The sequence below is a fragment of the Mastigoproctus giganteus genome, chromosome 10 (genome assembly GCF_048544385.1).
Source record: "Mastigoproctus giganteus isolate SK-2022 chromosome 10, ASM4854438v1, whole genome shotgun sequence".
NCBI classification, from domain to species: Eukaryota; Metazoa; Arthropoda; class Arachnida; order Uropygi; family Thelyphonidae; genus Mastigoproctus; species Mastigoproctus giganteus.
In genome coordinates, this window is record NC_143584.1 from 221,332,440 (window position 1) to 221,346,839 (window position 14,400).

A 14,400-nucleotide genomic window follows, 5' to 3' on the forward strand; every position below is an offset into this window, starting at 1 on the left:
CAAGTTGTTGATTACTGGAAAGAAGTCGCCTCTGCAGGTGGTTGAGACTGATATTTTTAAGAAATTCAAAGGTCAGCTAGATAGTTGACCTATGTAAAGGAGGGAAGCACATAACTTTGTTTTGTATTTTCTTATCTACTATTTTTTTTCACCTTTTTTTGGTCACTGCAGCAAAAGCCTATGGCTTCCTTGCACTATAATGGCAAATATTTAGGTCCAGTGACCTAGGTGGCCAATTTTGTGGGCTACTGAGACTGATCCGTTGCCCAGGGAACTAGTCATTGAGTAACCATTGCATGAGAACAATAAGGAGCTCTATTACATGCCAAAAGTACATCTAATAGTAATAGCAATTCGTTTTGCAAGGTAGCTAGACAGACCCGACCAGTAAGAAGACTCTCAAAAATAAGTGGATCAATCAACTGATCACAGAGGATTCCACACCATACAGTAATCAGCATTTGAAAATTACTCCACAGGGCTTGGAGATTCATTTCCAACCAAACACAGCAACTGTGTATTGTTGACCATGAGCATTGCATAACTACAAATCTATGAACATCACATAACTCCATTATTATTCAGAATTGGACCCATGTTCGTATGAACCTTTTTTTACTCAAAATTGCCTCAGAAATCAGCGCCTGAAGTTATGTAATATCTTTGTGAATCCTATATAAAAAGAGAAATAAAGTTGAATACTGAAATTACAAAGGACTCTTTCTCTTTAGTTTATCAGGTAAAATCTGTGCAAGTAACCTTAGAAAAAATAGTTTCAAGTATTGTTTAATATAACCATATAACCTTGGGGAAGGACAGTCAGGTTTTAGGCCAAACATGGGATGCCAGGATTAAATACTTGTACTGACAAATTATAGAAAATTTATGGGAACATAACAAGAACCTGTATTTAGGATTTGTAAATCTTGAAAAATAATATCACATCATGTAGAAAGGATGGGAGAAGGGAGATCAAACAGGGTCTGAAACCTGACAATTACCATTAAAACCTCATTGTCAGAGGCAGTCAAAAAAAAAAAAAAAAAAAAAAAATATATATATATATATATACAATATTTTAAGTATAAAATATTGTAGGTAGAACATGTTAAAGAGCTTTATGTATAGAATTAAAACTAATGAATATACTGTATACCCTGGGAGCGATGTATGTTGTGAAAGAAGGGGGGGGGGGAATTAACCGGAAAATAAAACGATAAGAATTGCACAAATTGAAAAATACCAAAATATTTTTTGAAAAAATGACAAAGGTGGAAATAACATTGCCGTGTCTTTCATATTTTTTTTTTTTTTTGAAAAAACGACCAAGGTGGAAATAACATTGCTGTGTCTTTCATAATTTTCGTGTGGCAGAGACACAAAAGTAACAAAGACATGGCAATGTTATTTCCACCTTGGTCGTTTTTTCAAAAAAAAATTTTTGGTATTTTTTCAATTTGTGCAATTCTTATCATTTTATTTTCTGGTTCATCCCCCATCCCTTCTTTCACAACATATCTCTCTCCCAGGGTATACAGTATATTCATTAGTTTTAATTCTATACATAAAGCTCTTTAACATGTTCTACTTACAATATTTTATACTTAAAATATTGTATATATACATATACACATTATGGCTGTAGGGTACGTTTTGCTATAGCAGTGTCCCTGATCCATAAGTTATGTTATTGTAATTCAGACTTATCTAATTTCAAACTTAATTCCCCCCCCATAACATATAGCTTCTCTATATCATTATTAGAGGAGAGAAGGCCTCTGACTAGTACTAAAGATCTAATAGAAAACAGGACAGCAGTGAGGAAAGTAGTGATTAGAAGACTTATAGTCCAAAAAGACTGATTTTTACTATACAATGGCCAGTACACCCACTGGGTATAATAGATCTGGATGATAATGAATGGATTCGGGACTGATTTGTTTGTTTGCCTTGAGTTTTTATGATGCATCAGCTACTGAGGCTATAATGCACCAAGCTCAGAGATATTTTCATAGATTTTTAGGATATGGGACTGATGACTTAAATAACAATTAAGGTAGAGAGTGTTTGCTGTGCAGTAAACTCCCATTACAGCACTTTTGAGGGGACTAATGTTAAAGTTACTATAAGACCATCCTCTCGTGTTTGGGGTTCACATAAAAAAAAAAAAAAATCCCCTCCCCACTTTACAGGATTGATCACAGGACCAGAAGAAAAGAGTGTTAAGCAGGAATATTATAATGGGAGTTTACTGTATTAAGAATGACAGATATAGACAGATGTTTAGAACAATGTTGTGAGAAAATATCAGCATGTAAAGACTTGGACCGAAATATAATTAATTTTTCATTAAAGTCCCCCCCCTCCCAAATTTTTAATGCAGTTGAGGCTCTATATAAAGACCCAGGGTAATAAGAAAACAGTCATTATATCAATTGTTCATAAAATAGTATTAGGTTAATGAGAAATTGGCTGGGACTAACCACATAGGACGTTACAACATGTGGGACGTTAAAAAGAAGGTCACTTTAAAGAGCTTCGACTTTATAACTCTAGTATGTTACTAATGTGGGAAGTGAACGGTAAAACTTTCATACAATTCTTCAGATCTATTGCAAGAAAAGTACTTGAGTTTTTTACTTGCTGTTCAAATCAATCAATATCCATTTATTCATCAAAGTCAAGTACAGTGATTTATTGTTTAAACTATTTAGAATAGCTACCGAAAATATCATACCAGATTAAAATTATTTTCACCATAAATTATCAAATTTTTTCTACAAATTAAACTCATTCTACTAAACAATAACATCACTGTTTAAATATGTTTAAGTCATTCTTGATGATAAATAAAGCTTTACCTCTTCAAAACTTCCCTCAAGTGGTTTGTATGCCAACAAAGACATGGACCTCATTATATCTCCAACAAGGATAAAATCTCCTTTAGTTTTTAAGAAGAGGGCAATAATATTATTAAAATGACTACATTCATTATGAAGCTCTCGATCCACTGTCCACTCAAACAATCTAACTGTACTATTTATTGATGCTAACAGTTTTCCATTGAACTCCATTAATGTGTATGGAGCTCCTTTAATTTCTTTCTCAGCAACTTGTTGCAGTTTCCCTATAATAGAAAAAAAAAAAATTAACATACATCAGATTTAAAATAATTCTTTATCCACGTAAACTTTAGCACTAGTAGGCCCCATGCTATTAGAAGAATAAAGCATTTGTACAGGTAATGCACAGCATCACTTCTTTTTTTTCTTTTTTTTTACATAAAGGCAAACAAAGTTTGCACAAAAATTTCATATCAAGTTGCTTGGTCTTAAACTTCAAAAAAGGAGCAATATGCTTGTCCCCTGGGGGAAGTGGTACTTATTAAAAGTTAAGACTAGGCAACTTGCTATTAAATGATTAATAATATGAAATATTGTATAATGATGTTTTTGTATAAACTTTAGTCTGCTCTTACTTATATAGCTAGATACAAAAGTGATGTTATGCTGTACAAATACTGTTTTGTTATTTATTTTAGTAAAACTCCCTTCACATCCTGTGGAATGCCAATAACTGAAATTTAGCCATTAATTCCAGTTTATAATAAAACTAGAGTTCTAAAAAAAAAGTTCACTCTTAACTGAAAGCTAAGTTTTTAAATAAACTTACACACAAGGAAATGTAACTGATTGAAAAGTTTTTTATAAAAAGAAAGTGGAATTGAATCAGAGTGCATAATTTAAATACCTACGCGACATGATTTTGAGAATTGTTTATTCTCAATTAAAAAATTTCCCATTATTCTAATTTTGCCCTTTTTGAAAAAAGCACACATAAAAAGTAGCTAGAAATCATCTCTTTCAAATTTTATCAAAATATGAAATCAAGGATAATCTTTCAAGAGGAATAAAAAGCTTGCATAAAAATGGTAATTCAGTAGCAAGAATGAAGGAAGCACTGGAAAATGATTCAAGGCTAAAATTGGTGTGAGGAATATAGCTTATATATGTTATTAAACAACATATGTCACTGACAAGATTTAGTGTGTGAGATGTAAAAATTGGATCGTCATTATACCCCGCTGAGATTCTTCAAGAATCTCAGTGGGACAGATTATTACAGAACTTCCTGTGATATATACACTGCAGGAAGTTTGAGACAGTGTCACTATGGATATTGTTGTGCCAGCAATCATAACTGATGTCCATCACTCTTTTGAGCGAGTAGTCAACATTGTAGAATAAAGTGAAAATCCTAGATAATTCTTGGTTCCTAAAAGCATTATTTCAAACTGCTAAAGCTCTCTTGGTGTAAGAGCTGACAAACAGTTTTCATTCACTGTTTGGTTCCCTGATTAACAGTGCATCTAAAAATGATAAGCAGCTGAAGTAAATGGAGTTGCGTAAATAAGGAGGGGAAGGGTACATAAATCATTTCATTCTCCTGAAATTTCATTATAATGAATATTATTTCAATGCTGAAAATTATTTCAAGAGAACTGTCATTTGTTCAATGAAATTCTGTCGCATCTTTCTAATATCTAGAAATAGCAATTTTCATTTTATTTTACATAAATATCAACTTTAAAGTCGCTAATATACAAATCATAAAATAAAATGGGGGGAAAAAATGTAATACACAAGAAAAAAAAAATTTCTTCATGTGATCTTACTTGTTTATGTGGTTACTGTTTTAATCATATTGTATTTAATAAGAAATACTATACTTATAAGCTGTATTTTCAGAAATATGGTCAGTAAATATAATTTATTGATACTCTGCAAGTATTAATTCGTTTTTTATAATTTAATTTTTTATGCATTAATATGAAAATTCAAGTTTACTGAAATTTATGGATTCAGGCTACATTAAGTTAAATTAGATTACTAATTCAAAGGCTTTTTTTTTTTTTGGAAATGTTTTCTTTGATTTGAGCATTTTTTTTTCCTCACTAGGGAAAAATAATAACAATAAAGAAAAGTAGCATGTGAATTTGTCATCTCACAGACTGCACCATCTGACACCACCTGGTTTTTTAAGGGAAGGAATAAGGGTGAAAATGTGATGGTACGCCATTACCAAATTAAATTTGAGTAATGGTATACTGTGGAAAATTTAACAGAGGGTGTAAAACTAAACTCTTTTGCCACATCTTTTAAAATTTTATTATTTTTTGACCCAATCAAATCCTCCCATAACTGATTTTGCAATATAAGGGAAGAAACTCAATTTTCACATATACTAACCAATAATTTTAGGCACAGGACTGAAAATAATTTGCTGTACTCAATTTTTGCCAGAATTATTTCACCCAAATGAGATTGACATATTATTATTAATAAAGAAATTCGGCTGGGAGACCTGTAAATATTTTCATTATAATGAAATTTTTGTTAAAACAGTACTTGTAATGTGGTTCTTACTGTAAATGGCAATATATACAGGGTGATTCAGAAGGAATAGTAAATATTTTGGGAGGTTATAGTACCGATTATTCTGAGTAAAAAAGTTCATAAAAACATGTGTCCAATTATCAATGGATATGGAGATACAGCTGTTCGAAACTGGTGTGCACAAAGCCATTATGAGAGGTATTAAAGAATGAAAATGACTTATTGTTTGGATTTATTGACTTTTTGAATGATACAAAACACAAATAATTGACAAATTCTTTACAGTTCACAATAAATGTTCGAAAATCCCACCGCAATGCACTTTGCAACTCTTGTGGTAATATGAAGTGTTGTTCTCCTGAGATCGTCTTGGCATTCCTTTATGAGGGCAGCAGTATCCAAAACGTGAGCAAGCAATTCGTCTCTTGTATTCACCTTTTCTTTGTATACTGTGGTTTTCATCCATCCCCACAAACAAAAATGTAACTGAGTGAGGTCTGGAGACCTTGGTGGCCAATGAACGGGACCATGGCAGCCGATCCATAGTTCAGGGAAAGTTCGATTTAGATATTGTATCACCAGATGGGTATAATGTGCAGGAGCTCCATCATGCTGAAAGTACATACCAACGTATTTTCCTTGTAGCTAAGGAAACCTCCTCCAATAATAGCAGAAGTTCGTTTTGCAGAAATTCTAGGTAAATGGGCCCTGTAAGAAGATTTTGTAATACACCAGACCCAATCAACTAATTGTCAATAATACCAAATCACATGTTTACAGAGAAGCGATGTTGAAAATTTGTTTCTACAGTGACATGTGGATTTTCATCTGACCACAATTCCATTAATACTGTTTGCTGAACAGTATTAATGGAATTAATCGGCGATTAACATTTACCCACCAACAAAATTCCAATTGCTGGGTGTCATCTCCTGGTTGAAGGTGTTGCACCCGCTGTATGTGAAATGGATACAAGCCAAACTCACTTAATGTTCACCATACTCTTGTCCTTGGAACACCAATATGCATAGAAATTCTTCGTGTGCTAATAGTAGGACTACGTTCTACCGATTGAAGAATGTGTTCTAGTTCATCCACATTTTGTTCATTTGCACATTCAGAAGAAATATGAGCGCTGGGAACTGTACCAGTCTCATGCAGTTTGGTGTAAACACTAGTAAACGCTCTTGAATCTGGTATTCTGCAGTTAGGAAACAGTCAACGGTATTCTCTACAAGCAGCAGTAGCACTTTACCACAAACACCATATCAGCATATTCAGGAGGTGTGAAGATGTGTGGCATTCTTAACAACACTTTTAACATCAAATAGTGTCAGGTTATTACTACTTCTTGATCAAATCTGATTCAGGGAGCTGTGCGTGCCAGTTTCAAACAGTACTTCTGTATCCATTTAGAATTGGGCACATGTTCATGTGAACTTTTTTTACTCAGAATAATCGGTACTATAACCTCCCAAAATATTTACTATTCCTCCTGAATCACCCTGTATATAAAATTTATAGGATGATTCAGCAAAAATCATACAATGCATGACATAACTTTCTTAATAAGATGTTGCATACAAAGAAATTATGCACATCGATGGATTATGTTGCATAAGTTACTATATTTTTTATTATCAAACAGCTTATCTGTACTTCACCATAAATGTTAGGTCAAAAAAACAAAAGAATAGCAGGTGATCTAAAATTTTATGCATGAATAACAATGAATAGTGTACTTCAGTGTTCTTAACGTGCCACAAATTTACAAAAACATCAGAATATTTATGGAATCTTTTTTTACCTAATAAAGACAAAGATAACTCTCACCATCTGCCCAGTGGAAAATAACGAATCTTCCTTGCTTTGGTTCAGACTCATCTGGTATGACAATTGCAGTGCCAACAATATAATAGGTGTTTGGATCTTCTCCAAGTTTTGTAGAAATGATGCTGATAGCATATTCACTGGCCATGAACTGATGGGCATGTAACACTAAAACAAAAAATATGTCTGTGTAAAGCATACTCATCATTACCATTTAATAGAATTGCAGTTCTCGTGTAGGACTAATCTACTGTTAATCACCGTTTTATGTTATTTATTTTAAGAGAGTAATCTTAAAATAAAATATAAAATGCATTTTCAAACAAATGACAGGAAAAGTAAACCATGCTAACGTTTCATTAGAATTATAGTTGCACCAGCCTCTCACTAGAACTCATCAAGTTAACTTAAAACGTGAATAGACTAGTAAAGTTTGATCACCATTCACCAAATTCTGCAATAATGAATAACTTGATCTCAATGTAGCCCAGTACAGTATAACTGTACATATAACTGTGCAAACAGTTTTTTTTTTTTTTAGTTAGTTGTTGGCGCATCGGCTCCTGTGGCCATAATGCACCCCCCAAAGTTTTTGCATTTTACTCTGATCCAAGCCCGAGTCGGGATTCGAACCCGCGACCTTTGGGTTGCCAGGTAGGCACTTTACCAACCTGGGTAGCCCGGTCGGCCGTGCAAACAGTATAGTATGCATACTGTACATATGACAGTGGTCACAAAATAAAGGATACAGACAGATTCATTTAATAAAAATAAGTTCATGTAAAAATGTGAATTGTGCTTTATCTAAACTCAGTAATTTAATTTAATCATTTAAAAACTTTTAATTTTGACCTTGATTTGTTACCTTTCCTTACGTGTAAAGACTCCACCATTCTCTGTTCTGGGGTCTCCTGGTTGATCTTATATACTCAACTTGGGATTATTAAAAAGTATCATTATATTAAGAAAACAACAATGTAAACATTTTAATTCACTTAAAGTCATACTATTAGATGGAGCTACATTTTATAAATATTGGTAAGCATTATAAAAGTTAGAAAGTAAAAAGTATAATTTTGAATTTACAGTTTGAATTATTGTATTTACACATTCAGGTCAGGATTTCATTATAACACAAATAGGTGCACAAGATATAAAACTAATATAAACTTGCCATGACTTTTATATTGTATGATTAACAGTATGATTATGTAGATATTAAATATCATAATCACAACAGAACTTAGAACACAAATATATAAAAATAAAGTTTTAAGAGCAAATTATTACAACAAATAAAATGAACACTAAACATTTATAAAATGAGAAAAAGAAATGCACATAAGTAATTGGTAATGCACTTAAATTAGTAGAAAAAGTATCAGTTTTATTCTGCTTTCTGCAAGGTCATATAAAAAAATTATAAATCCATTTCATGAAATGAATTTATAATAAATAACTTCTTTTACACTTTTTCTTACCTTCAAATGTATGCTGATCCACAATAAGTAGATTATGTACCTCCACCTCTTGTCCATACTGTTCCCCACTGCTACTGCTACCCACAACTGCATTATTTCCTAATTTTAGAACTGAAGTCATGCTAGAACTAGAAGTGATTACACATTATTCTATAATCAACAACAACAAATCACTGCAAATAAACTATGCTGCAATACTGGTTTTGATTTTAAAAAAAATGTTGGTTTTGATTTTTAAAAAAATGTAATGTCATCAATTTTCTGCTTTAAAATGCTACCCAACTCTGGATTTCTGTCAAATTTTTAATACAGACATCCCTCATTGATCATGGAGGTTTGGGAACAGTATTAGTATTAGTAACGGCCGTATGGTGCAAGAAAGCCTATGGCTTATGCTGCACCAGCCAAAAAAAAAAAAAAAAAAAATCCGAACAAAACAATGATAAAAACAAAAATTAAATAAATAAATAAATAATAATAATTAATAAATAAATAAAAATAATAAAATGAAATAAAAAATAAATAAAAAGGAAACTAATCCTATCATCCTATGCGCTTCCCTTACCCGAAAGTACTATCCAGATGACCTTTGAATTTCCCCAAACTGTTGGCCTCCACCACCCATGCAGGCAACTTATTCCAGTAATTTATAACTCTCTGGCTAAAATAAAACTTCCTGCAGTCCAATCTAAACATTTCCCCCCGTAACTTGAATTTATGTCCCCTAGTTCTAGCATCATTTATAATCTTGAAAATTTTGTCCTCATTCATTTTACTGATGCTCTCAGAGCCTTAAACACCTCAATCAAATCTCCTCTAAGGTGTCTAGTTTCCAAACTCTGCAACCCACATATTCGAAGTCTTTCTTCATAAGGACGCCCTTTTACCGATCTCACCAAGCGAGTTACCCTTCTTTGCACCCTTTCAAGAAGCTCGATGTCTTTCTTTAGGTGCGGTCTCCATACTTGAACACAGTATTCCAAGTGTGGTCTAACATAAGCCTTATATAATGGGATTATCACGTCCCTATCTCTACTTGCAAAAGTTCGATAGATCATCGATAGGACACCATGGGCCTTTCTTGCAACCTGTTTACAATGCTCAGAGAATTTCATGTCTGACCGTATCGTAACACCCAAGTCCCTTTCCTCCAGTACTGGGTTTAGTTGAACTCCACCAAGTGAATACGTTATTTTGGGATTACTGTTTCCCAGGTGTAATACCTGGGAAACAGTAATCCCAAAATAACGTAAAGCCTCACATTTTAAATATTACAAAGAAAAATACTTGAAGTAATGGAAAATGGAGAATTTCATTTTAGGTCAGTTCTAAAGTATAGAAACAATTTTTTATTATATATATAAGAAAATTAACAATGTAAGTTATAATTAACAAACTATAAGCTTTTAACTTTTTAGTAATCCAAAGGAGGCATTACATATGACACTTCACATATTAGGAAAGTGAAAAATGAGAAATTAGTTATGAATGAGATAGATGAAACTGAGCTTGAAATCAGCTTCAAGAATCCTGTAAGCAAGAAAGCCATTTATTTTTCCTTTAAATTTCATCATAGTTCTTTCATAAAGTACACCAGCATCTTCAATTTTCCTTCTTTAGTTCAAGATCAACCATGACAATTACACCCTAATTTCATTGTTCATTTTGAAATCTGCTGTTTCTTAGCTGCTAATTTGTTTCAAATTCTCTGCCTCTTCATCATCTTCCTTTTCTTGTTGAAAATTCATTTACATCTTCACTAGTCAGTTCCTCTGGCTGTGATGCTAACAGATCTACCTCCTCTTGTTGTAGATTGAAATCCTTCTCTAACATTTCTAGCTAGTGCAGCAATATCTGTACCTCTCCTCGAATGTTGGGAAATCTTTGAAAATAACTGACACAATCTGCCCACAATTTCTTCCAGCAGCAGCAATCCTACATGAATTTGTCTTCATCCCAGAATGCTTGAATGCCTTCTATACCCATCAAGAATGCTAATTTTTTTCAAGCAATCCTGAAAAGTTAAAGAAGGATCAGCCTCAATAGAATCAAAGATGTAGCTGGAGACTGAGACCGACTGTCAATGATAAAAATGAAAACTGAACTCACTAATGACCAAGTATCTATGTAGCAAAACAAAACCATCCTTTTTTGAGAACAAAATGGAAAGTGAACTAAGTAAATTTATAAAATAATCCAATTATTTTAATCCAAAAAATTATCCAATTAGTAAATTTATTAAATAATCCATAATATATAGGAAGGTACTTCATGACTTAAAATGGTTTACACTTTGCAGAACAATTACACATCCAAAGTTAAAAATAACCATTACAGTTTTATTTTACAAATAATGTGCATAACTTATCAATGAACTCTCAACAATTTCATTAATTTTTACAGTATCAATTTTTTACGATATTTTCATATTTGTATATTAAAAATAATTTCGTATGATGCACAGTATGTTTTTTCAATTTTACAATATGTCAAAAAATTAACTACAGCATACAAAAAATAAATAGTAATAATAAATAATTATTAATTATTATTATTTAATAATAAATAGTTATAATAATAGGTAATAATGTTATTATAATAGGTAATAATAAACAGTTATGATATCTGAAATGCTTTAAATGTTTTTCATCAAGACTCATCTAATAATTTACTAAATATTAACTCAACATATTCACTGTGAATTAAAAAAAAACAAAAAAAAAAAACAGGAAACTATGAGCAGCAAAATTGGAGAGTACAAAGGTAAGCATGAATAAGCAAAGCCACAGTCAGAGAGGATTACAATCAACAAGAGATACCTTATTATAAATTGCAATTCAAATTGAAAGTTCAATTTGAATTGCAGTTGATTATAAGTTTAACTTTGTAATTGCATTATACTGTTTTTAATATAATAATTTTATTTTGATTAAAGTTTATAAATGAATTTAAAAGAATTAGCAGATGTGTTACTTTAGATGTGATTAATGTGAAAATTACTGTGAGTAAATAATTTAAACTAATTTTAAAAATATCATGCCTGTTTTTTTTGTTGTAATACTTCTAGGAAGTGAAAAGGATTTGAGTTCCATTTTTAGAAATAGTAAAAGGGGGAAAAAAAATTTTTTTTTTTTTGGCCGATGCTGTATAAGTTTGCTTTCTATCATTAGTTGCCACTACTAATGCTAATATCTATGGAAAGCAGCTCAAATTTTTACTCATGTTGTAAAGCACAATATATGTACTGAAAAAATGTTGTGTAGTAGAAATGCATGCATTTCTACTACACAACATTTTTTCAGTACATATATTGTGTACATACATTTTTTCAGAGAGAGAGAGAGAGCTGTCACAATCAGAAACAGCTGATTAAATCAGATAAAAGGAAGAAAAATAAATTTTCCTTGTCTCTGTTTATTACAGAAGAGGTAGCATGTTGCACTGACTATATCCCCAAGAGAAATTCAAAGCCACAAGAAAGACAACTGTTTCACTACAGATACTACTGTATCAACCATAAAGAGACAACAGGCACTGCAATTTTTTTTTTTTGATAAACTGCTCACTACTGATGAATTACTTAACTAAAATGACCAAATCTATTCTCATAATCTCAGGAAGGTATCCTAGGTCATCACCCTATTACTATTGGTTATCATCCTGTATCAGTTGTGGTGTTTGCATGTGTGTGTGGGGGGGGGAGGGAAGTAGGTTCTATGCCAACTTTAATGAGTTGCATTTTTTTGCAAAAAAGGTACTGAGGCAAATGAAAAATCACTATCTGGTATTATAATACCAGGAGGGGAACAGGTTGTGTCAAAATTCTAGATCAAAACATTACTTCTCCACTTTATTCTGGAGTTGCTCAATCAATTTTGGTACATAGTGACTCATTACCCTGTGAACATCAAAACTAAGCATCTAAACCATCTCCAAATGAAAAAGGGTTTAGTCATGCAGGTTTAGCTGCCCTGATTGTCCATGGGGTCAGAATTGATAAAGGACAGAATGAGAGACAGAAAGACTAACAGGCATTTTTTTAAAAATTTATTTATAGAGAGAGGACATTAAAAGGGGTTTGTGATCTACAACTTTCATAGCCCACATGATAAAAGACGACATTCACATGAAAGTATACTTATTACAATTTTAAACATAGCATTCTGTTTTCAATGTACAATATTTTAAGACTAATACAATATCTAAATGGCATGTGGCACAGGTTATCTTTATCAAAATACTAAATACAAAAGCACTTCACCTATGTAAGGTTTAAAATCTATTTATTACTATATCACATTGTCTTTCAGGGTTTTTGATGTGTAAACATCTTTGGCTGCACCTATCAAATTTCGGACAGTACTAAAATCAATTTGTCACGATTTTGCGATGCGGAAATGATGTAATTTCCATTTCATAACAAAGAAAAGCACAGTTGGGAGAGGAGATCATGCAGATGACATGGGATGTGATCTTGGATCTTATCAGAGCTGGCATAAACCAGCTACGAACACATACAAGATCATTACATTACATGCTCTTCAGCCTTACCAGTTGAAGTATATGTAATGTATGCATCACAGTACACATCTGTATTACTGAAGCGATTGTACATTTCCATCAAGAGGCAATCATAAACGTTTCTGCAACCAGCTGGGTCGGTCAAGAATATTTGAATTAGTTCATGATTGGGAGATAACAGACCCCAAATTACATGTATGAGTAGAATCTTTTGTTTGTCATTGGCCATTCTCATTAAGTTGCAGAAGTCCTTGTTGGTCATCAAGTTTTCACGTTTCTTTGCAATTGTGCTGAGTCAATTCAGCGTGGTGAGCTTTAGATCCTCATTCATCTCACTGTTTGGATAATTGTAAGTTTCGAAAAGGGTCTTCTTCTCGCAATTGCATTACAAAGCAATGCAGGTCACCACCGCACGTTTCATCAGGGTCACCATCGTCATTGTCTTGACACATCGTCTTACATATTTCAATTATTCTGCAAATGTCCAAGTCTGATTCATACAATTTATGATCTAGTATGAGCTCTTCATTGTTGTCGTAGATCTTGACATATTTCATCTCTGACAGTGTCTGTTTCCTCATTGCGAAATGGAATGTGTAGCATTACCATCTCGCACCTGTACTCATTGAGATCCTGAGCCAAGTCAGTTTCGATAGCATATTATGCGTGGATACTGTCGTTACTTGCAGATCTCATAGTGCTGCGTGTGTAATTTGTGACAAAGCATGACAGAGTAACATGATAACATGATTGTAACAATACAAATACTTGTATTTTTGCAATCATACTATTCAACAAATGGGTAATTAAGCTATTGGCCTAACCTCTTCCGAACATTGATGCGGTAGAATAAGCAGTGGGCGTGTATATCCCATTTATCACTAACATTGATTCAGAAGAGTAGGTAGCGGGCATGAGCATAAATTACATCGTTCATGATTTTGGTTCTAGCTGTTTGAAATTTAGTAGGTGTCATCACCTACTAAATTTCAGTTTTAAAAGATGTTTACACATAAAACACCTTTTGTGCATACAGGGTACACGTGATTTTTTTTTTTTTTTTTTTTTTGTGACAACAGTAAAGACACTGAAGAAGCGGAGGAGAAAATATGCAAAATCTATGATTTTTAGACTATTGGTAATAAACAGATTCTAAATTTTACACAGGTGAA

At 32.6% G+C, this 14,400-nt stretch overlaps 1 protein-coding gene across 1 annotated transcript in view; it reads right to left on the bottom strand.

Moving 5' to 3' along the window:
* pic (DNA damage-binding protein pic) overlaps nt 1–14,400 on the bottom strand; it is a 172,862-nt gene that overhangs the window by 47,370 nt on the left and 111,092 nt on the right. Inside the window, exons 17-19 of the mRNA XM_090383568.1 lie at nt 8,708–8,835; nt 7,230–7,394; nt 2,862–3,127 (exon numbers count right to left, since the gene is read on the bottom strand). Of these exons, the coding sequence (XP_090239694.1) occupies nt 2,862–3,127; nt 7,230–7,394; nt 8,708–8,835 (559 nt within the window). The remainder of the gene's footprint in view (nt 1–2,861; nt 3,128–7,229; nt 7,395–8,707; nt 8,836–14,400) is intronic.